Source organism: Rattus norvegicus, chromosome 11, assembly GCF_036323735.1.
Source record: "Rattus norvegicus strain BN/NHsdMcwi chromosome 11, GRCr8, whole genome shotgun sequence".
NCBI lineage: Eukaryota > Metazoa > Chordata > Mammalia > Rodentia > Muridae > Rattus > Rattus norvegicus.
In genome coordinates, this window is record NC_086029.1 from 70,530,753 (window position 1) to 70,552,693 (window position 21,941).

Consider the following 21,941-nt stretch of genomic DNA (forward strand, 5'->3'; position numbering starts at 1 on the left):
TAGCACCATTTTTGTTTTATGGATCTCTTAGACACAGTAATAAAAACAACACACAACTTTGGTTCTCACATGGTAAGAGGTGGTTTAGTAAGAAACACAGTGACAAAGATTATTTGTTTTACCAAACTTAGGCAGATTATGAACCTTCCAAACCCATCTGTACACTCTCCTGCAAAACCCAGCGTCAGCCAAGGACCCTGAAAACTCACGTGCCGAGGCTCCTCCTGCCCTTTGTGTCCGACCACACTGCTTCTCTGACCTCTCTCCATCATCACTTCTCAGGTTGGTGTCTGGTCCTCCTCTACCGTCACCTGCAAGAATCCTGTTAGGCCACTTTAGGAAGAAGTCCACTTAACCTGAGGCTGCCTCTTTGTGCTTTCCAGGCCCTGTGGCCTCTGGTTCCCTGGGTTCCCACCAGCACACAGTGTTGGGTTGATCCCAATTCTTTTTCCCCACTGCAAAATCCCATTAGTGCATTTGTAGTCATATCTATGATGAGGTCCTGAGAAAGTATGCCTGGCTGAGCCTTAGCAGGTGCATTGAATTTTTTTTTTAAATTATTTTAGGCTGTCGTGTAGTTTCAGGAAGAAAAAGGAAGAGGGTGTTGGTGAGAAGCTCTGTGAGGAGGCTGAAGCTGAGGAGACAGGGTCAGCTTCTTGTTCCCACCAACTTTTCTTCTGACTCTGCATGCCGGCCAGTTCTAGAGCTTTCTGTCCTGTTTACACAGCTGGGAAGACAAAGAAACTCTGAGTCCACTGAATTTTGCCAGCCTTTGGGAGTGCTGGGAATCCAGTCATCTCTCCTTGAGGGAACTTGACCGACCAAGTCAGCAATCTTCAGTTCTCTTCCCTGTGAGCCCGAGTCAGCCAGAGGTTCCAGGGCTCACAGACTTACTCATAAGGTCCAGCACCTAACCATTCCTTTTGGGTTGAGTGTCTGATTTTCTGAGGTAGCTTTGGGTCTACTCTGTTGGGTAGACATCTCCATCAGGGGGTAGCTTTGCAATTTGGATATGAAGGACAAGGCCTGTTCTTCCTAGGGTGGAGAGTAGTTTGGTCTCATCTCTTCTGTCTTTGCACTCTGCTGAGGGGAAGGTAAGTAGAACCTTGTGGTATCCTCTGCCACAGTACAGGGGGCTACCAGGAGGTCCTAGCACCTGGTAAGAGTAGAATCCCTAGTCCCTATGTCCTGGGAGTTGTTTCTCTTTGGTTAGAGGCAGAGACCTGAAAGACAGGGCAGCTAGAAGAAATCTGGAGCTGCTGCCTCTGTTTCTAAGCTGGGGTGGAGTGGGGTGGGGTGGGGTGCTGAGAGCTGAAGCCTAAATCTACCACTGAGTGAAGCTTTCACTGTCTCCTTGTCCAAGTCATCAGCCTTGTGGAAGGTGTGGCCACTCTTGCCTCCCTCTCCCTCAGAGACATTGCATCTGCAGACTCAGGTTCTCAGCTCTGGTCCTTAAAGGAACTGGCTGGGACTTAAAGCTGGCTCAGGAAATGGCTGGGCTGTGAACAGACGTCAGGGTAGTATTTTACATCTAGACAGATACTTCTTGCCCCTTCATAGGCAAATATGAAATCCTCCCCCAGGACCTACCCCACCAGCTTGCTGCATGAAGTCTGAACAGACCTACTTAGTCCTGTGGTCCAGTAGTCAGGAGAGACCAAGGGCACACGGGGCTCATTTTAGAACTTTCTAATTGAAATTGGAGTCCTCTCTGACTGACCTCAAAGGGTTTTCCTCTAGGAGCTGCTCACGGTCCCCAAAGCAGGCCAGACCTGCTTCCCTGCTTTTTAAAAACATGCCAAACGAGGATGATTTTGGCCCTGAATATTTGGCTGTACAATCTATTCACTGTTTCCCTTGACTCTCTCTCTCTGAAGACCAGCACCGATTGATACAGACCATGCTCCTCTTCAGATAAAAGGTCTTTTCAAAAAAGATTTGTCATTTCTATACATGTGTGTGACAGTGCGAGTATCTGTCATCTGCATGTGGGTACTCACAGAGGCCAGATGAGGGGATCCCTTCGAGTTGAACCAACCTCTAGGGCCATGGAAGAGTAGTGTGTGCTCTTAACTGCTAAGCCATCCCTCCAGCCCCAGCAGAAAAGCCTTAAAAACATTTTCACACATATATTCAAATGTATGTGCATATATGTGGGTGAGTGGGAATAGGTGTGAGATATACACGTGCCACAGCTGAGTACGGAGGTTCTTAGTTAGGGTTTTACCTCTGTGAACAGACACCTTGACCAAGGCAACTCTTAAAAGGACATTTAATTGAGGCTGGCTTACAGGTTCAGAGGTTCAGTCCATTCTCATCAAGGCCAGAACATGGCAGCATCCAGTCAGACATGGTGCAGGATGAGCTGAGGGTTCTGTATCTTTTTTTTTTTTTTTTTTTTTTTTTTTTTTGGTTCTTTTTTTCGGAGCTGGGGACCGAACCCAGGGCCTTGCGCTTCCTAGGTAAGCGCTCTACCACTGAGCTAAATCCCCAGCCCCGAGGGTTCTGTATCTTTATCTGAAGGCTGCTAGCAGAACATTGACTTTCAGGCAGCTAGGATGAGGGTCTTAAAGCCCACACCCTAAGTGCCACGCCTACTCCAACAAGGCCATATCTACAAGAACAGGGGCACACCTTCTAATAATGCCAGTCCCTGGGCCAAGCATATACAAACCATCACAGGAGGTCAGAGGACAATGTCGGAGTTAGTTCTCTTCTTCCACTATTTGGGTCCCAGTGATCCAGCTCAAGTTGTCATGCTTGGTGGCGCTCACCCTTACTATTGAACCACTTCTCTGGGCAAGAAGTCTTTAACTTTTCCTTTTTAAAATCAACTCTTAAGTTTTTGCATTTCTCAAATGAGACAAATCTGATTTCTTTTTTTTTTTTTCTACCCACATCATCCTACAAAAGCAGAGAGTTAATTTTGTAGCCTTTTTCTGGGCTGTGTTCTGTGGTTTGTCTTCCTGGCTAACCAAGGTTGGCACCGCTCATCTTGGCTAGCCCCGGCATCTTACCCTCAATACATAGTGGGCCTTTTGGTTTCTTCAGCTGAAAGGCATTTGGGTGTTAAAAAGGCGGTGGAGAGGCTGGCTTTGGTGGTGGAGCACGCCTTTAATCCTGTCACTCTGGAAGCAGAGGCAGGCAGGATCTCTCAGTTTCAGGCCAGCCTGGTCTGCAGAGTGAGTTCCGGGTCAGTCAAGGCTTCACAGAGAAACCCTGTCTCAGAAACAACGAACGTGGCGGAGGCGTATTTTTATGTAAGCCTTGAAGGCTATGGCAAAGCTGGTAAATCAAACAGTGTTTCCAGGTCTGGAGAGGGGCTTAGAGTGTATGAGTCACTGTGGAGAGATTTGTGAATGAGTAGAACCCGGGGATGGGGGTGGGGAGGAGGAAACTGATAGAAGTACTCTGCACACAGAGAGAGACAAGGCCTGGATGTGGAGAACCACTTGCAATGGCAGAATGGGCTGGACAAGGCTTTGGATCTCCCCTGGGGGGAATGCAGGTTTTCAGGCTGTACACCGTGGGGCGTGGCCAATACAGCTCTGCCCAGAGCCCAGGGGACAGCTAGCCGTGTCCCCTCCACCTCCTCTCTCGAGTGGCTTTACAGAGACCCAGCTTTGCCAACTCTGAGTGCTGAGCGATTTTTGCTCACCCTTGTAACTTCAGAGTCTCATGCTCTGTAATCACCCAGGACCTTTATAAATGAAGAAGAGGATGGAGGGAGAAAGGGGGCGGGACAGAAAGAAAAGATGTATTCTAGTTTTGTTTCTGTTGCCGTTGCCCTGACAAAAAGCAACTTAGAGGAGAGGGGGTTTATTTTAGCTCTCAATGCCAGGTTGCAGTCAGTTACTGTGGCAGGAACTTGAAGCAGAAGGGCCAGGGAGGGGAGGGGACTGACTCATCAGAAATAGTTCTTCCGAATCCTGTGCGTCACATACATGCTCTCGCTTTAGATAAAAGTTGGTATTTCAGAAAGTGCATCAAGATAACTTAAAAACAACAGATCGACTACCCAAGTAGTCAATATACAAATTACCCAAGACCTGTATATCTCTAACCACATGTTTTATTTGTTTTTACAGTATTTCCTTCGTGGCCTTTCTTGTGGCTCACCCTGTGTGGCTTGTGTACTTGTTGAGAACATCAGGCGTTTGACACTGCTCTTTCCTAAGTCAGTTTTTCCGAGACCCTCTTGTCACAGGCTCGGTTTCACCTGACACCTGCAGAGGGCCAGTTTCAGTTGGAGGAAAGGCCACTTCCACTTTCCCGTAGGCCTCTGATTAGAAGCATGCATGGCTGGATGCTCCTGGTCTGGGTCCAGGGGCTGACAGAAACTGCCTTCCTTGCTGCAGGTAAGGCTTGCAGACCTAGCAGAGCAGAGAGGGCACTCGGCACAGACACCAGGGCGCTCAGGTAGAGAAGGCTCTGAGTACACGCCTAGGCCTGTATGTATGTCAGTTCTATGTATGTGGTCGTGAGGCTCTGTGTGACCACATGGGGTAATCTCTGAGAAGGGGACGTACGCGTTTTTGGGATTGCAGAGGAAGGACTTCGTAGATCCTCTGACTTGGGGACGCTGACTGGCCAGCCGTTCTAGAGGGAAGCTGGGGAATGGACTGATATGGGAGCCAAGAAACCTAGAAACCTACTCTCCTGCTCCGTCTTCCTCCTGTTTCTGAAGAACTTCTAGAACAATATTCCAGTTAGTTCTCTGTTGACCAGAAATCCCTGCTTCCCAGACTTTCAGAGTCTACAACTAATACCAAAGACTAAGTTCTATTGTGTTTCTATTCTATTAGAAATTGTAGATAAACATTTCTGAGGGACAGAAACAAAATATTTAGAGACTATACTACAAATTAGTTTAAAGGATGAACTTTTAACACTTGAAGGTAGAGAGGAGCCGAGGCGGGGTGAGCTGGTAAGCAGGGGAGAAGTTGGTTTCATCTGAGAGACGGCCTCCCCTCCCCCCCTCCCCTCTCTCCTCCCTCCCATCCCCTGTCCCCTCTCCTCTTCTGCTTTCCTCTTCCCTCCTGTCTCCCCCTCTCCCTTCCCGTCCTCTTGTCTGTTTCCCTCCCCTCCTCTCCTCTTCCCTTCCTTCTCCTTTCCCTTCTTTCCCTCTTTCTCATTTTCATCTCTTCTACCACTCTTTTTTACTTTAGTTTATTTCTTCGACAGATACAGGGTCTTGCTATGTTTTCAAGGTTGGTCTGGAACTCATTATGATCCTCCTGCCTCAGCCCCCATGTACTGGGATTAAAAACATATGCTGCTACTTTTGGCTGAGAAATAGCATTTCTTGTCAAGTTCCTTTCTCTGTGATTCATATTCTCTCTCTCTCTCTCTCTCTCTCTCTCTCTCTCTCTCTCTCTCTCTCTCTCTTGTTTTTCCTGACATCCCAAATGCCCATCATATAGCCCAGTTCTATTTCAAAACATAGGGCTAGACACAAGATTAGCCTGCTGGAACCTAGAGAGAAGCACAAGATACGTTGGTTTAGGGCTGATGTTCTAAGTGGGATGGTTAAATAAGTCTAGGAAGATAATCAACCACCTAGCCAGGAGGCTGAGCAGAACATCCCGAGTGAACAAAGTGCTAGAAGTCATGTAGGAATAAGCCAGGCATTTAATAAGACAACATTTAATAATACAGTACATGCAGGGAGAAAGGAGAGGGCTTAAAAGCTAGGGTCCCCAAGGTTGGGGAGGAAGCACAGCTCTGACCAATCAGTAAAGATGAGACAGGGAGGCAGAAGCAACTTCCAGAAACAGCAGTGATCAGCTGGATGGGAATGGAGCCCAGAGAGAAGGGCGAGAAGATTGGAAGGAGGCCGTGGCTGGGACTTCGAACCTTGAATGACAGAGTAAGAAAAACTCTTGAAATAAAGGAAACAGGAAGCAACGATTGTCTCTATGGGGGATGCTAGGATAGACTGCAGGGCATAGACTTCTGTTCCTAGAGCCGGTTCTGGACTCTGAATCCTCTGGGAATCCTCAGGAAGGTTGAAGGGCAGCTGCTGGCCAGAAACTCACGTGTACCTCTCCCTCACCCATAGGAGCCACAGCAGGCACAATGGAGACAAAGGGGAACATCTCTGCAGAAGAAGGTGGCTCTGTCGTCTTACAATGTCACTTCTCCTCCGACACAGCTGAAGTGACCCAAGTCAACTGGGAGCAGCGGGACCAGCTTCTGGCCGTTTACAGTGTTGATCTGGGGTGGTATGTCCCCTCGGTCTTCAGTGATCGAGTGGTCCCAGGCCCCAGCCTAGGCCTCACCTTCCAGTCACTGACCACGAATGACACAGGAGAATACTTCTGCACCTATCATACCTATCCCGATGGGATTTACAAGGGGAGAATATTCCTGAAGGTCCAGGAAAGCTCAGGTATGCCCTCTGAAGCACGGTGGTGGTGAACCACTTTCTCTGACACACTCTAGGAAGTAGAGTGTCCCAATCCTGGAATGCACTGAACTCTTTAGAGGAACTTTTGGGGCATAGTAAAGAGCAGCTGAAGCTGATGAAATTAGAACCTTGTGGGGGACAGAGCTGATGTGTTCTGGAAACATCCAGCTGATTCTCACACACGACCGCTGTTTCTGCATAGGAAATCCATCTTATCTAAAGTGATGAGACTTACGGATGAGGTCATACAGGAAAGGTGATTATTTAATGACTTAGTTATCAGTCGTGCAAATTAGAATTAGCTCTTAAGTTTGAGCTGATTTAAAACAGGCCACATCATATGCTGAGTGAAAATGTACAATAGTCCCCCTCTTTTGCATGAAGACGCGTCAAAGCTTCCACATGTCCCCATAATGACTATTGTCCTACAAACATGAGCCAGTTTTACTGAGGGAAGGGATTGTGGAAATCATATCTGAGAAATAGTTTAGCAGGGTAGTAAAGTGCTCAGCCTCTGATGCCAGACAGCCTAGGTCCAAACCTTGCTGATGGACTTACTTGCTCCGCTGTCCAATGAGGATGGGTATAAGATTTTATGAGCTGCTAATGTGATCTTGAACAATTTACTATAAGAAAAATCCCTTAGCATGGCACCAGGAATATAGCAAGTGCCAAGTCAGGTATTGATCATGAGTATAATTTCCATCTGATTGATGGTGGTGGGAGCTAAGGCTTGGAATTGGTCAGGGTGATAAGGCTGATTTCAAATCAGATGTTCTAGCTCCATGGAATGCCACACTCAGGACTGCATACTATCAGTTATATTGGAGTCTAGGTGAGAACATATATGAATTGAAATTATGTTGGAGTTTAGGTTTCATGAGTTTTAAGAACATTTATACATTGAAGTGATCATAGTTTACCTTAAAATTTCCTTTCAAACATGGCTTCTTGGCACCTGTGCAGTGTGCACACTATGGTCTTCTATCCCTGTCCTTCCTGAGTGAGCCATGGCTATGACCAGTAAGGAGCCAGCCTGGCTTATCCTGTTTAAGTCCTCAGAGCAGCAGGAGCATGCTGGGACTTTGGAGTTCCCAGGCATGGTCCTTGTCCCGAGGGGTCAGATACTATAGACTTCTTTCCTAAAATTCCTGGTGCTCGGGGAAGCAGGCCAGGCTTTTTCTTATTTCAAGTCTTCCCAGGACTCTGGGGTTCCTGCCCAAGTTCCTGGAGAAGCGGGAAAGGTGGGAGGAAGTGTCCTAGAATTCCTTCTTCAGCATATCGCAGCTATTAAATAAGCATCTACTGTGTACCAAGGACAGAGAAAGCAGCAGAAATTAAGGTTGCAAGAGCCTCGCTCCTTCCAGGGTTTCACACCTGGACTATATGACTAAGATAAAAAGTTATATGCTTTCTTTGTGTAATTCAATGTTAAATTTGTTTCAATTTTGAATTAACCTGTTTTTACTGATATATATACATATATATGTATATGTATTTTATTGCATGTCTTGATTTAACCTGTTGATGTATATATATATACATATATATATATATACATATATATATACACATTTTTATTTTATTGTATGCTTGCTATTTATTTGCTTATTCTATGTGTAAGAGTGTCTTGGTAGCTCACACATCTGTGCATACCCTGCTTTCTGGTGTCTGTGGAGGCCAGAAGACTCTAGATCAAAACACTGGGATTATGGATGGTTGTGAACTGCCATGTAGGTGCTGGGAATCAAACCTTGGTCCTCCAGAAGAGCAGCCAGCATACTTAACCACTGAGCCACCTTTCCATCACTTCCCAAGTTTTCTTTTAGAGGACATTGTTTGTTTTTGTTTTACTATTTCCTGAATGGGAAAAGGCTGACAAAATCTGCTCTGAGATATCCACCAGGCACATTGTTCCTCCGGAGATTGGCCACCAACCCCACCGAAGACCAGGGAGATTCTCTGCAGACCACAGAATTGAGGTTAAAGATTCTTTTTTTTTTTTTTTTTTTGGTTCTTTTTTTTCGGAGCTGGGGATCGAACCCAGGGCCTTGCGCTTCCTAGGCAAGCACTCTACCACTGAGCTAAATCCCCAACCCTGTGAGGTTAAAGATTCTTAACAGAGGATAGACAGTTCTAGAACATCCCACCTCTGTCCTGGAACTCACCACAAAGAGTAAGCTGGCCTCAAATCAGAGACCTGCCCGCCTCTTGACTCTCAAGCACTGAGATCAAAGACAAGCACCCCCATGATATGAATGGATTTTTATTTTTTATTTTTTGAGACAGTTGAGGACTCCTTCAATTCGGCAGCTTCGCTCCAAACCTCTGACACTCACCTCTTTTTTGTTCTCCCTGTGGTAGCTCATTTCCAGATTGCCTTGCCTGGAGGGACCATGGCAGCTGTGTTGGGACTCATTTGCTTAATGGCCACAGGGGTGACTGTACTGGCTAGAAAGGTAAGAGTTAGGATATAGCCTGCCTCGGTCCTCATCACCCCATTCTTGCCACCCTAGTGACTTCTGATTCCTCTTCTACTCAGAGAGTCGCTCATGTGATCTCTGCCCCTGTTCCTTGTGCCTTTTCATGGTTCTTGTCCTGTGGTTTAATGCACTTAATATTTTGTGTTCCCCTGTCCCCTCCTATAGGCTGGGAGCTCCCAGAAGGACACACCTACATTTTGCCCATCTTTCTGTCTTGCACAATTGCTAGTTACTGCCTGTCCTTTTAGTCACTGCTCTGAGAGTTCACCTCCTATGAGTTTGGTGCATCAGAGAGGTTGTCTACTGGGTGCTTGGGCTCTTAGTTCTTTTAGTCTTCACAACCCATTGGCTGCATTGGGCCTCCCCATACTACTGTAGGTTGAGAAATTAGCATTCCAAATTTGGGGAGTCGAAGACACACGGCAAGATCAGACATTACTGCCTTGAGTTTAAGAGGCCATGGGCTGAAAGAGTTGGGGAAGGGGAACTGGGGGGAGTATTTTAGTTTCTACCCGGGCACTGACTGTACAATTCTAAGCTCCTTATTTAACTTTTCAAGGTCTCCATTGCTTTGTATGTGAGTGAGATGGGAGGTTACAGTTCTGTCCTATATCACAAAGTTGTGATTGATGCATGGCTGTCAGGTGTCAGGCTTTCTCAGTAACTCTTGCTGTCTGTTAAGGTGGTAACTGTTGACTGGGATGAGCTAAAAAAATTTCAGTCCTTTTTGGTCTGGTTGCCTTGGCCCTTTAATCAAGTCTTGCTCACACACTTCAACTCACTGTGAATACATTTGAGGGGATGCAGCCTGTGACGTATACACTGTTTCCTACTTTCCTGAAATTTTCTTTGCTTTCTCTCCAACTCTGATTCCTAATACTTAATCTTGCTAGCCCCAGGCTTGCTCTCAGGCGCTTGGGAGTAAAAGATGCCTTATTCTTAGCTTTTTAAAGATTTATTTATTCATTTTTATTTAAGTTCAATATATTCAATATATGTTATATTTATGTACATTGTATTTTAATTTATGTATATACTACATACTGAAATTAAAATATAATCACATTGTTTCTCCCTTCGCTATCTTCCTTCTGGTCCTCCCCGTCCCCCATTTTCCTTGCTCTCTTGGTCTCACCGTTCCTCTTTCTCTTTAATTGTTGAAACATACATTCCTAAGTCTACAAACAAAGCCAGTCAATTGGCATGTTACTTGTATATAGATGATGTCAGGGTTGACTGCTGGTACTTAGATTTATATGCTTTATGTGTATGAGTGTTTTGCCTGCATATATCTATGTGCACCAGGAGCGATGGCCATGGAAGTCAGAGGAGGGTATCGTATCCCTGAAACTAGAATTAGGGATGTCTGAGCCACTATGTGGGTGCTGGGAATTGAATGTGGTTCCTCTGTAAGAACGACAAGCGCCTTTAACTGCTGAGCCATCACTACAGCTCCCATAGCCGCAGTTCTTTCCCCTTTATGTTCCCCTCCGTTTGCTGGTTTTTGAAGGCTCACTTTATTATAGAAAACACCTTTGTTAGGGACGTATTCTGGTATTCTTTTAGCGATCATACCAGGCATTACACATTTTACCTGGGCTTATTCAAGTTCCTCTATACTAGTGCCAATCGATTAGTGTTCTATAACCTCCTGGAATATGCAAGAACCTTCTATCGGATCAGCTCTTCTTCTTGTCTGTTCCCCTCCACATTGCTATGCTGCCCAGCTACGATCCTTTTGCAAGTCCACATGCCTCCAGGTCTCTCCTCCATCCACTCTTCTCTCCAGTGTCACTGTCCTGCCTTCTAGCAGCCATTTGCCTTCTGCAGTGCAGGTTGGCAAAGGCAAAGAATTGTGTTGTGTTTATTGCGGTGGTTGTTCACCTAGAACGTGTTTACCCATGGCTATAAACATGGCATGCGTGTTTTGCTCGGTGTAGGATCTCATGCCGGCCAGGACTTTCTTGTAGCACATGGAAAATATTATCCCAGTGTCCAACTACATAAAAAAAATTTTTTTGAAACTGGGTTTTATCCTTACTTCTTTAAAATGCCTTTTCTTCTTCTTGTTCTTGTAACATTTTCTGCCTTTGGTCTCAGCATTTGTACAATGATATAATTAGATGTCATTATCTTTGTATTTATTCTGTATGGCGTTTGGATCAAGTGGGTTTTTTTTCAGTCTGTGGTTTGATGGGTTTTGTCAGTTTGTGGGTCAGTCCTGGCCATTTCTCTTTATATATTCCTTCTCTATTCTTGCTTTCTCCTCCTTCTGGACCTCTTGTCGCAGGGACTTTCGACGCTTCCCTTTCCTTCCGTATGGCTCCTAGTCTTTCTTACATGTTCTGCTCCTTCATATCTCCTTGTTTTGTTGTGGGTCTTTTCTTCCAGCTCACCTTTCAGGTTACCGAGCATCTCCTTTGATGTGTCTATCCTTCGTTTAAATAGTTTGTCGCCTGTCAAAACTCCCAACCTGTTTTCACTAGTTATTCTGACGTCTGTTCCTGAGTTACACCTCCCTGGGTCTTTTCTATTGTCTATTGTCACTTGGTTATCAGTCATTTGTTCTCCTCTTGCCTGGTAGTTTTCATGGTGTACTGGACATTCTCCATGAAAAGCTGCAGCCTCTTCCTCCACGCAGCCCTTCGCAGCTGGCAGGTGGCTATTGTCTGGTACTAGCAATCCCTGGTCACCTGAATTAAACCAGTGAGGACGGGTTGACGTTCTTTTCTCATTGCTGTTCTGAACTACCTGACAGGAGCAGCTCAGGGAAGGGAGGCCTTATTTTGACTTATGGTTGGAGGTACAGTCCAGCATGACGGGGAAGGTGCAGACGGCAGCAGGGGTGTGAGGTGTCTGATTACACCCAGGGAGCAAAGCCATGGAGATGCTAATATTCCACTCCCTCCCTCACCCTGGACCACAGGGATGGTGCTGAAGTAGAACAACACACGAAAGGCCAATGATTAAATATTGATTTGTTGATTTACTTAGTGATTTACTTAGTCACCATTTTTATTGCCAAGCATGACATCACTTGCTGCCTGGAACATAATGGCTCGGAGAAATAGTTAAAACAATGGGTCATTTTTTTTCTTTTTTTCAGAGCGGGGGACCTAACCCAGGACCTTGCGCTTCCTAGGCAAGAGCTCTACCACTGAGCTAAATCCCTAACCCCTCAATGGGTCATTGTTAACAAGCTGCTGACCACCTCTTACGCTTCTGGAAAACCCTGGTTGCTTGCCCACCCCACCTTGTGGTTTTGCAGTATAAAAAAGAATACAAACTGGACCCCGGATGGGAGCCTTCAAGAGTTGTCCTGGTGTCTGTCCACTGGGACATCTCCTCCCTGTCACTCTTGCTGCTGTTGAATCCCTTATTCCAGAAAAGATTCCCAGAAGTGTGCCATGCCATCCACATTCAGGGCAGGTCCTTCCATCTCACTCAGACCCTCTGGAATGACATAGAGATTCACCCAGAAGTTTGTCTAAATCCATCCAAGTAACGATGAATGGCAGCCATCAGAGAGGCCAGAGGGCTGGAGTTCAACCCCTGCTACTTCTATTCCCGTGGTGCATGTGGTCTTCGAGGTCGGCACTGACAAGGCAAGGCCTGCAGTGGTTTGTTTGTTTGTTTCCTCAAGGGTTCCCTTCTGTGCCGGCTTCTGAATTCCAATTTTAGTTTCTCTATCCACAGACTCTGTGGAGGTTATCTGTGTTACCGTAGGTAAATTATACCCAAAGGCTGCTTTACAAACGAAACAAAACAATACAGAGCAATCTCCTCTCCCGGCCACAGTCACTGCCCCTCCAAACCTGGATCTCCTCAGATAACGCAGACAGGCCTGGAACCCTCCTGCCCTAGCTTCCTGAGTGGTGGGATTACAGGCATGAGCCACCTCAATGGCCCCGGTGCGCGTGTCACCAGGCGTGTTCCCCAGTGTGTATCTCACCAGGCGTGTTCCCCGGTGTGTGTGTCACCAGGCGTGTTCCCCAGTGTGCGTGTCACCAGGCGTGTTCCCCGGTATGCGTGTCACCAGGCGTGTTCCCCGGTGTGCATCTCACCAGGCGTGTTCCCCGGTGTGCGTCTCACCAGGCGTGTTCCCCAGTGTGCGTGTCACCAGGCGTGTTCCCCAGTGTGCATGTCACCAGGCGTGTTCCCCAGTGTGCGTGTCACCAGGCGTGTTCCCCAGTGTGCATGTCACCAGGCGTGTTCCCCAGTGTGCGTGTCACCAGGCGTGTTCCCCAGTGTGCGTGTCACCAGGCGTGTCCTCCTGGATCTTGCTCCCAGTCCAAGGATGGAAAACGACTCACTCACTTGGCAGATATGTTATTTCTTCAAACATTTTCTAATATTTCATGTATCTTTCTCCCTTTTTTATATGTGTATGTATATGCGTGTATTCATGTTCAAATGTGGACATATACATAGGTGTATCCCGGTGCTTGAGCACACACATGTCTGCGCTTGAACCTGTGTGTGTGTGTGTGTGTGTGTGTGTGTGTGTGCGCGTGTGCGCGCACGTGTGCATGCGTACAATACGTATAGGCCAGAGTGACATCAGGGGTCTTCCTCGATTGCTCTCCACCTTAAATATTGAGGCAAGATCTTTCCCTATTCACTAGTCTAGCTAGGCACCTTGCTTCAAGGCTCTGTTGTCCCTCCTTGGAACGTTAGTGGTTGTGGGAGGCATTTCAAACTCATTTTCCTTTGCATAGGTGCTGGGGATCTGAGCGCTACCCGCTGAGCCATCTCTCCATGTTTTTACCTGCTCTTAAATTCAGGGTAGGTTCAAAACAGCAGAGGGCTTTCTATTTTGGATGTTATATTTCATATCTTCATTCTATGATTGACTATGAAGTACAGATTCAGCTGGCCTACTTTCTTTGCCTCTTGGTTCTGTTGGGTCAAGCTCCCTGCTGAATTCTCTCCTCCTCATTTCTAACATCCCTCCGCCATGTTCACTCCTCTCCTATCACCAAGTCCTGGCCAGCACCCACCTTCTGTCTGTCTGGGCCCTGGCCAGGCCTAGCTAGGGAGTGTTAGGGTCAGGGCTGAGTAAAGGAGGGACTGTTCTTTATCTGGTTCCCTTTTACTCATCTTGAGAGCTCTTAGCATCTCTTTTTCTATCAGAGGGAGACCCCACTCTATTTTTCTTTTCTTTCTAATTTAACCTTGGCTTTTTAATCCCACAAAGATCTTTCTTCAGGCCTCATTTGGAAGAAACTGTGCAAACTGCCACTGTAATGGTCTCCATAGATTTCACAGCTCTTCATTATAAAGTCTTAGTTGTAGAACTTCTGCTATGACCCCATTATCCATAGTTTCGTACTGTTATTTCTCCTGTTCCTAGAGTTATGTGTCTTCATACTGATTATAAAAGTCGGACTGACTTTCACTTCATCTGGTTCTTAAACTCTGTCAAGTTTTCTGTGCAGATGAGACTGCTGCCTGCTTCTGCTTATCAATACCAAGGATACAGGTATAAGAAACTCACCGTGTTAGATTTAAACACATTCTGTTTTCAGACCTGATCCACAAAGGAAGAGAACCCCAGGTTCAGTGCTTCACCCTGATCTTCTTTAATTGAGAAGGCATTGGAATGAAGATTGGGAAGATGTTTTTGGCTTCAGAGGCAAAGCTGTGTTCCCTGCAGTGATCACTCAGGTCTGGCACTCAGATCTCCCCTGCTAAGTTCTCTAAGCGCTTGGTGGATGCTGCTAACAATCCCAGAGGAACCAAGCAGGTTCCAGCTGTTAGAAAAAGTTCCAATTGCTCTGGAAGGTCAAATATGGCCTTATATCATTATGGCAATTTATCTGTAAAAATCTTTGTTGTATTATGATTCATCCTTTCTCTTCCTGGTTCTGAGATGAATATCATGTCTGCTGACCTACCTGATTCACAGAGAAGTGGACGCTGACCTTCAGTTATTATGTAGAACTGATCAAACAGGGAGGTTAGGACCCAGTATGACTGCTGCTATGGGATGGGTCTGGCTATCCATAATATTTTATTTTATGTCATTGCTGCCATAACAGTTGCAATTATGAAATGAGACATCTAAGGGAAGAGGAGGACAGGAGAAGTGGTCCACCAGAAGAATGAGGTGACAAGAATAACAACTTACCTTTGAGCTGGTACAGCAAGGGTGACTTGTTACCAGATGGCTTCTGCCATCACCAGCATCCTTCAGCTCTGGAACAAAGGGTTAGTGGTCCTGAAGACACAGAAGAACGTATCTGTCTACTAAGGATGTGAGGTTGCTTAATCTTCATGTCAGGTACCCAGGCTAACTTTGGTCATAATAGAACCTGAGAAAGAGGCAAAGGCCAGCAGCTCTCAATTCCATTGCTCCCGTGTACACGGTGCCACTCTGCCTCTCTCTTTGGTGTCCTCCTTGGTGCCTGTCTAGTCATCCTTTCTGCTGCTATCTTGCACCTTAGAAATGGTCTCTAAGGCTTGCTCTCTTCTTGTCCAAAGCATTATTCAATGTATGGTCAGGGAACACATAGTTCTTTGGAACTGGGTTGTTCACAGACACTTTTTTTTTAATTTATTTAATACTTAATAATAATTCTTTGGTTTCCGGGCAAACATCCCCCTCCCCCCTCCCCTTCCTTATGGGTGTTCCCCTCCCAACCCTCCCCCCATTGCCGCCCTCCCCCCAACAGTCTAGTTCACTGGGGGTTCAGTCTTAGCAGGACCCAGGGCTTCCCCTTCCACTGGTGCTCTTACTAGGATATTCATTGCTACCTATGAGGTCAGAGTCCAGGGTCAGTCCATGTATAGTCTTTAGGTAGTGGCTTAGTCCCTGGAAGCTCTGGTTGCTTGGCATTGTTGTTCATATGGGGTCTCAAGCCGCTTCAAGCTCTTCCAGTCCTTTCTCTGATTCCTTCAACGGGGGTTCTATTCTCAGTTCAGTGGTTTGCTGCTGGCATACGCCTCTGTATTTGCTGTATTCTGGCTGTGTCTCTCAGGAGAGATCTACATCCGGCTCCTGTCGGCCTGCACTTCTTTGCTTCATCCATCTTGTCTAATTGGGTGGCTGTATATGTATGGGCCACATGTGGGGCAGGCTCTGAATGGGTGTTCCTTCAGTCTCTGTTTTAATCTTTGCCTCTCTCTTCCCTGCCAAGGGTATTCTTGTTCCCCTTTTAAAGAAGGAGTGAAGCATTCACATTTTGATCATCCGTCTTGAGTTTCATTTGTTCTAGGCATCTAGGGTAATTCAAGCATTTGGGCTAAAAGCCACTTATCAATGAGTGCATACCATGTATGTCTTTCTGTGATTGGGTTAGCTCACTCAGGATGATATTTTCCAGTTCCAACCATTTGCCTACGAATTTCATAAAGCCGTTGTTTTTGATAGCTGAGTAATATTCCATTGTGTAGATGTACCACATTTTCTGTATCCATTCCTCTGTTGAAGGGCATCTGGGTTCTTTCCAGCTTCTGGCTATTATAAATAAGGCTGCGATGAACATAGTGGAGCACGTGTCTTTTTTATATGTTGGGGCATCTTTTGGGTATATGCCCAAGAGAGGTATAGCTGGATCCTCAGGCAGTTCAATGTCCAATTTTCTGAGGAACCTCCAGACTGATTTCCAGAATGGTTGTACCAGTTTGCAATCCCACCAACAATGGAGGAGTGTTCCTCTTTCTCCGCATCCTCACCAGCATCTGCTGTCACCTGAGTTTTTGATCTTAGCCATTCTCACTGGTGTGAGGTGAAATCTCAGGGTTGTTTTGATTTGCATTTCCCTTATGACTAAAGATGTTGAACATTTCTTTAGGTGTTTCTCAGCCATTCGGCATTCCTCAGCTGTGAATTCTTTGTTTAGCTCTGAACCCCATTTTTTAATAGGGTTATTTGTCTCCCTGCGGTCTAGCTTCTTGAGTTCTTTGTATATTTTGGATATAAGGCCTCTATCTGTTGTAGGATTGGTAAAGATCTTTTCCCAATCTGTTGGTTGCCTATTTGTCCTAACCACAGTGTCCTTTGCCTTACAGAAGCTTTGCAGTTTTATGAGATCCCATTTGTTGATTCTTGATCTTAGAGCATAAGCCATTGGTGTTTTGTTCAGGAAATTTTTTCCAGTGCCCATGTGTTCCAGATGCTTCCCTAGTTTTTCTTCTATTAGTTTGAGTGTATCAGGTTTGATGTGGAGGTCCTTGATCCACTTGGACTTAAGCTTTGTGCAGGGTGATAAGCATGGATCAATCTGCATTCTTCTACATGTTGACCTCCAGTTGAACCAGCACCATTTGCTGAAGATGCTATCTTTTTTCCATTGGATGGTTTTGGCTCCTTTGTCAAAAATCAAGTGACCATAGGTGTGTGGGTTCATTTCTGGGTCTTCAATTCTATTCCATTGGTCTATCTGTCTCACAGACACTTTAATATGGATCTATAGAGACCAGAAGGAGACCAGGAAGGGGAAGGTAGCCATGTGCATATTTAGGAGGAGAGATGAGAGAGCGGCTGCGGAACTTGGAAGGGGAGGATCACATAGATGGGTCACATTGGGAAGTGCTGTTACCTTCAAGTGAGAGTCACAACCTGTTCAAGGCCCACCCTGCATGGACTGTGGGAGAACACATACCTTCTTCTCACTCTCTGATCCTTCATTCCCGTGTGGATCCACATGGGGGCCAAGTGAGCCCCCTGGCGTAGTGGATGCAATGCAGTCTTCTTGTGGCACAGAAGACGACAAAGGTTGAGACTGGTGCCAAGGGATAAATATGCTATATCTATGTAGTACTGTTCATAGACCAGGAAATTGGACAAAACATCTAAGCTTTCATGGGGATGGTTGGCTTTGGACGTCACTAATGTATTCTTGGTAGTATTTGAAAGTGTATGTATAAGTATACACACACACACATCAACACAATCCTACACACACACACACACACACACACACACACACACACACACACACACACGGATCAACACAATTGTATTATAGGTGGTCTAACTATATATCTATATTTATCCTAGGATCACTGTGCTGTATGAGTTATCTTAAGATCCCCATGGGTCAGGTCTTCTTTGTTCCTGTCATTGAAGCTGTAACTACTTTTTTCCTTAAACACGGTCACCATATTTCTACTATTTTGAGGTCCCCTTGTCCTGCTCGCTGCTAGGGATCCCATTCTGCAGGAGCACCTTCTGCTTTTGCATCAGTCTGCAGAGAAGAGACTGTGAAAGTCAGTGATGCTGGCACTGCCCTCGCATGCCTTGCCTCCGGCCTTTCTCACTATCCTCCCTCTGAGAACCCAGGTCACTCACATCAGACTTTTCACTTCTGTCCCTATTCTGAGGTCCTGCTGTAAACTAGTGTCTCCTGAGAATGATGCTAAAAGGCAGCCTATCAGGACAGGTGACAGGGGTGACTTTGATAATCCTTCCACTAAATAATTTCAGAAATCCATCCCTTTATTATATTGGCTCCTCTAGGACAGATGCAGAGAATACCTGTTGTGCTGGGGTAGAAGGAAATGTGTATTCGTGTGTGTGTGTGTGTGTGTGTGTGTGTGTGTGTGTGTGTGATATGAATAAATGTCATTTGCTAGTTAAATATTATGAAAAGTTATGTGTGTCAGATACTGGACAATGACTCTGACAACCCCATTGTCCACTGTCCCTTCTCTCACATGCTACTAGAAAGCAATGTTTGTCCCAGGAAGACTCAGTTGCAATTTCTGTAGTTTTACTTGGTTCTCTAGGACAATGTTAGTACATTAATCCCAGGCCTATTTTTTTTACGCTGGTTACAATTATAGAGTCTCCATGTAGGGTAGAATGGAAATGGAACAGCTTAGGGACCCGTCTGAGGAATATTTGCATTTCCCAGAGGACTCTTAGTTCTCAAAATAGTCTTAAAATTAAAAAGAAAGAGTGGCCAGCCTTACCAAGAGTGAGAATAAGAACACACAAGCACAAAAAGTCATAATTAGCTCTGTGAGAAATAATTGAATATTCATATTAAAATGGATTCCATTGTATCAAGGGATGTCAGAGTCCTTTTAAACACAGCACCATCATGAGCTATGACAGCTATCCCCTTCATCTTAATTTTTAGTCACGTCTACTGAGAGAAATTGGAGTTGGGAGACCAGTGACTTATGTGTGTTCTTCTGAGACTCCAGTGTCTCTCAGTGCCCAACCCCTCGAGGCCTGTAGTGATTCATCATCTTATTTCTCATTTGTTCAGTGTTCCCATCTACAGTGTTCTTATAACCTCCCTTCTTCATCTCCTTGCCTATACGGGTGCACAGTTGGGCTTGACACCAAAAGGGTGGTGTTTCCTGTCTTGGAAGGCAAGGGTGTGGTGAAGACACGTTCCATGTGCTTGGTTGTTCCAATTTCCAAGTCCCTGGCTCTCGGTAGTTTTTGTCAATCAGATACATAAAGTGGGTGAATGATACGCATTAGAGCAGCTGCCAGTAAGAGACCGAGAGAATGTCAAAAGTTCCAAATGTTTTTACAGACTTCTGCCACCCTACTTGTGGCTGATATTCTCCTGTTACCCTGTATTATCATATCCCTCAAGTGTGACACTTTAACATTGATTCTGTGGTTGGCATCACTGAACAGATTTCATTGCTCTGTCTAGTCTCAATGAATGTAAGGGCTTTTGTTGTTGTTATTGGCTGTGATATTATACTTTGACTTGGAAAATTGGATTCTTTTATATGTGACTGTATCAAAATGAGTGTGTGCGTGTGTGCACGTACGTGTGTGTGTGTGCATGCGTGTGTGTGTGTGTGTCTATTTCAGTTCTAAGACATATATAGATTGAACATCTGATATGGGTTCTGAGATTACAAAGAGAAACAGCATTCCCCTTAGAGAACATGGACATTGGAGCCTGGTGAAGGTAGAAAGGTAAAGCAGAGAAGCACAAGAGGAGAGGCGATGTGATCAAAGGAGACTCTAGGCAGAAGTGAGAGACGTCTGAGCCATCGGTGGCTTTATCTTTGTCAGGGGATTTCTGCCTGTGCTCATCCCCAATCACACATGTCAGCAGGGTTTCTGCTAAGAAGAATTAGCTAACTGTGTCTGATCTCAAAGCTCTGCTGCAACAAGTGGCAGTTCTCTGGCATGTGTACCTCAGCAGTTAGGTATCTTGGGTGTGAAACACAGCGAGAGATGAAGCCAGAGAGATGGGCATGAATGGGACACAAAGAGTGTTTGGGGCATCACAGATTCCACTGGGGGATGTAATGAATCACTACTTTTCTCCCAACAGGAATATACCTTTATCTAAAACTTTAATTTTATTTTGAGATTATGTATAAATCCTGTGAGGTGGAATCTCCCAGGCTGTTCATCATGGCAACCCGGGTTAAGCATCCTCTGCTGTATGGTGGGGGCCTAAGCAGACGTATGGACAGACTACTTTTATTTTTGAAAAACCACTATATGGAGATTTGTGGAAAGTTAGCTTAGCAGTAAGAGGAAATGTGAATCAGACCTTTATGAAGGGAACTTGTTCTTCCCCTCAGCAGGTAAGAGGGATTAAACAATGCGGGGATGGAAGAAAACTGGATGGGGTGTGTATTGATCAGGGTTTTCTAGAACTTATAGTATATATATATATTATATGTATATTATATATGGTATATATGTATATATGTGTCATCTATATATGCCATTATGTCATATATATATATATGCATTTCTATCCTTTATATAAATTCTGAGTATAGAAGGAGTTGGAAGAAGAGAAAGAATAGGATTAAAATATATTGAATGAGAATCTTAATGCTACAACAGAGCAGGAAAATTAAGGGCTAAAGGGCTAAGGATTGTGTAGTGGTAACAGTACAAGTTTGCTTCTGGTGTGTGTGTGTGTGTGTGTGTGTGTGTGTGTGTGTGTGTGTGTGTGTTCATAGAAAGAAAGGAAGAGAGAAGGTTCTAACTATGTGTCACCTGTGAAGTAGCTTTTGAATAACATCCCGTGTATTTACTCTGTTTAATCCTAGAAGTCTATTAGAATGCATTCTGTAGAGAGCGGCCTTGGGAGAACGGAAGCTGAGCCACAGGAATGGAACCTCAGGATTCTCTTATCCCCTAGCGGCCCTGTCCAGACACAAGCTGCCCCTGCTGACCTCTGTGGAGAGCAGACAGAAGATGACTATACTGATCCACAGGACTACTTTAATGTCTTGAGCTACAGAAGCCTAGAGAGCTTCATTGCTTTGTCAAAAACTGGCCAATGACAGCTCCCTCTCCCTCCCCCTCCCTCTCCCTCCCTCCCCCCTCCCTCCCTCTCCCCCTCCTTCCCTCTTCCCTCCCCCCTGTGCATATTTATGTCTGTGAGAATGAAAGGCACCTTCTTTTCAGTCTTCATTTCTTCTACCCTTCTCTCCTGCTTCTCTGTGACAGACACAAGGTAAATAGTTTTAACTTGATTATAAATGGGATTTTTGTTGGGGATTTAGCTCAGTGGTAGAGCGCTTGCCTAGGAAGCGCAAGGCCCTGGGTTCGATCCCCAGCTCCGAAAAAAAGAACCAAAAAAAAAAAAAATGGGATTTTTAGCATTGATGTTTATTTTATACATATGAGTGTCTGTCCTTTATGTATGTGTGCATGTGAGGATGGTGTTTGCAGAGGTCAGAAGAGGGTTTCAGGTCTCTAGAACTAGAGTTGGAGAACAGTTGTGAGCCACCATGTGGGTGCTGGTCTCCTGCAAGAATAGCAAGTGTTCTTAAAAGCTCTTTCCAGCCTGGAAATTTTTTCTTTTTCTTTCTGCCTTCCTTCCTTTTTACTTTTCCTTTCGAAAAGGCAAAAATAAAGCAGTAAAAAAATTCCCATTGCCCTGGCTTTGAACTTAGTGATCTGAGCAGGTTGTCTCGCGGCATTGAGAAATACATTCCTCACAATAACCCAGCACTGAGGTGGATGATAAGAATGACCACTGGACTTATATCTCACTGTTATTTTTACCAACATTCACTCCTTCAAGATATGTATCCATGAATGAGGCATGGAGAATCTTTAGGGAGAATTTGAGGGCTATAGGCTTGAGTGGGGAAAC

General features: G+C 45.3%; 1 protein-coding gene across 1 annotated transcript; it reads left to right on the top strand.

The window, feature by feature from the left end:
• Positions 1-4,154: 4,154 nt before the first annotated feature.
• Tigit (T cell immunoreceptor with Ig and ITIM domains) lies at positions 4,155-21,700 on the top strand. The gene is made up of 4 exons (XM_008768765.3): positions 4,155-4,358; positions 6,062-6,391; positions 8,774-8,868; positions 20,887-21,700. Exons 1-4 carry the CDS (start codon positions 4,295-4,297, stop codon positions 21,121-21,123), a joined length of 726 nt encoding a protein of 241 aa, XP_008766987.1. The 5' UTR covers positions 4,155-4,294; the 3' UTR covers positions 21,124-21,700.
• Positions 21,701-21,941: the final 241 nt, after the last annotated feature.

Bases quoted from the DNA above. Each gene is read 5' to 3' on its own strand.
- Tigit (XM_008768765.3), top strand. From the start codon at position 4,295: ATGCATGGCTGGATGCTCCTGGTCTGGGTCCAGGGGCTGACAGAAACT. The intron at 6,392-8,773 runs GTATGCCCTCTG...TCCCTGTGGTAG, and splicing joins GAAGGTCCAGGAAAGCTCAG to CTCATTTCCAGATTGCCTTG. The intron at 8,869-20,886 runs GTAAGAGTTAGG...GTTTAATCCTAG, and splicing joins TGACTGTACTGGCTAGAAAG to AAGTCTATTAGAATGCATTC.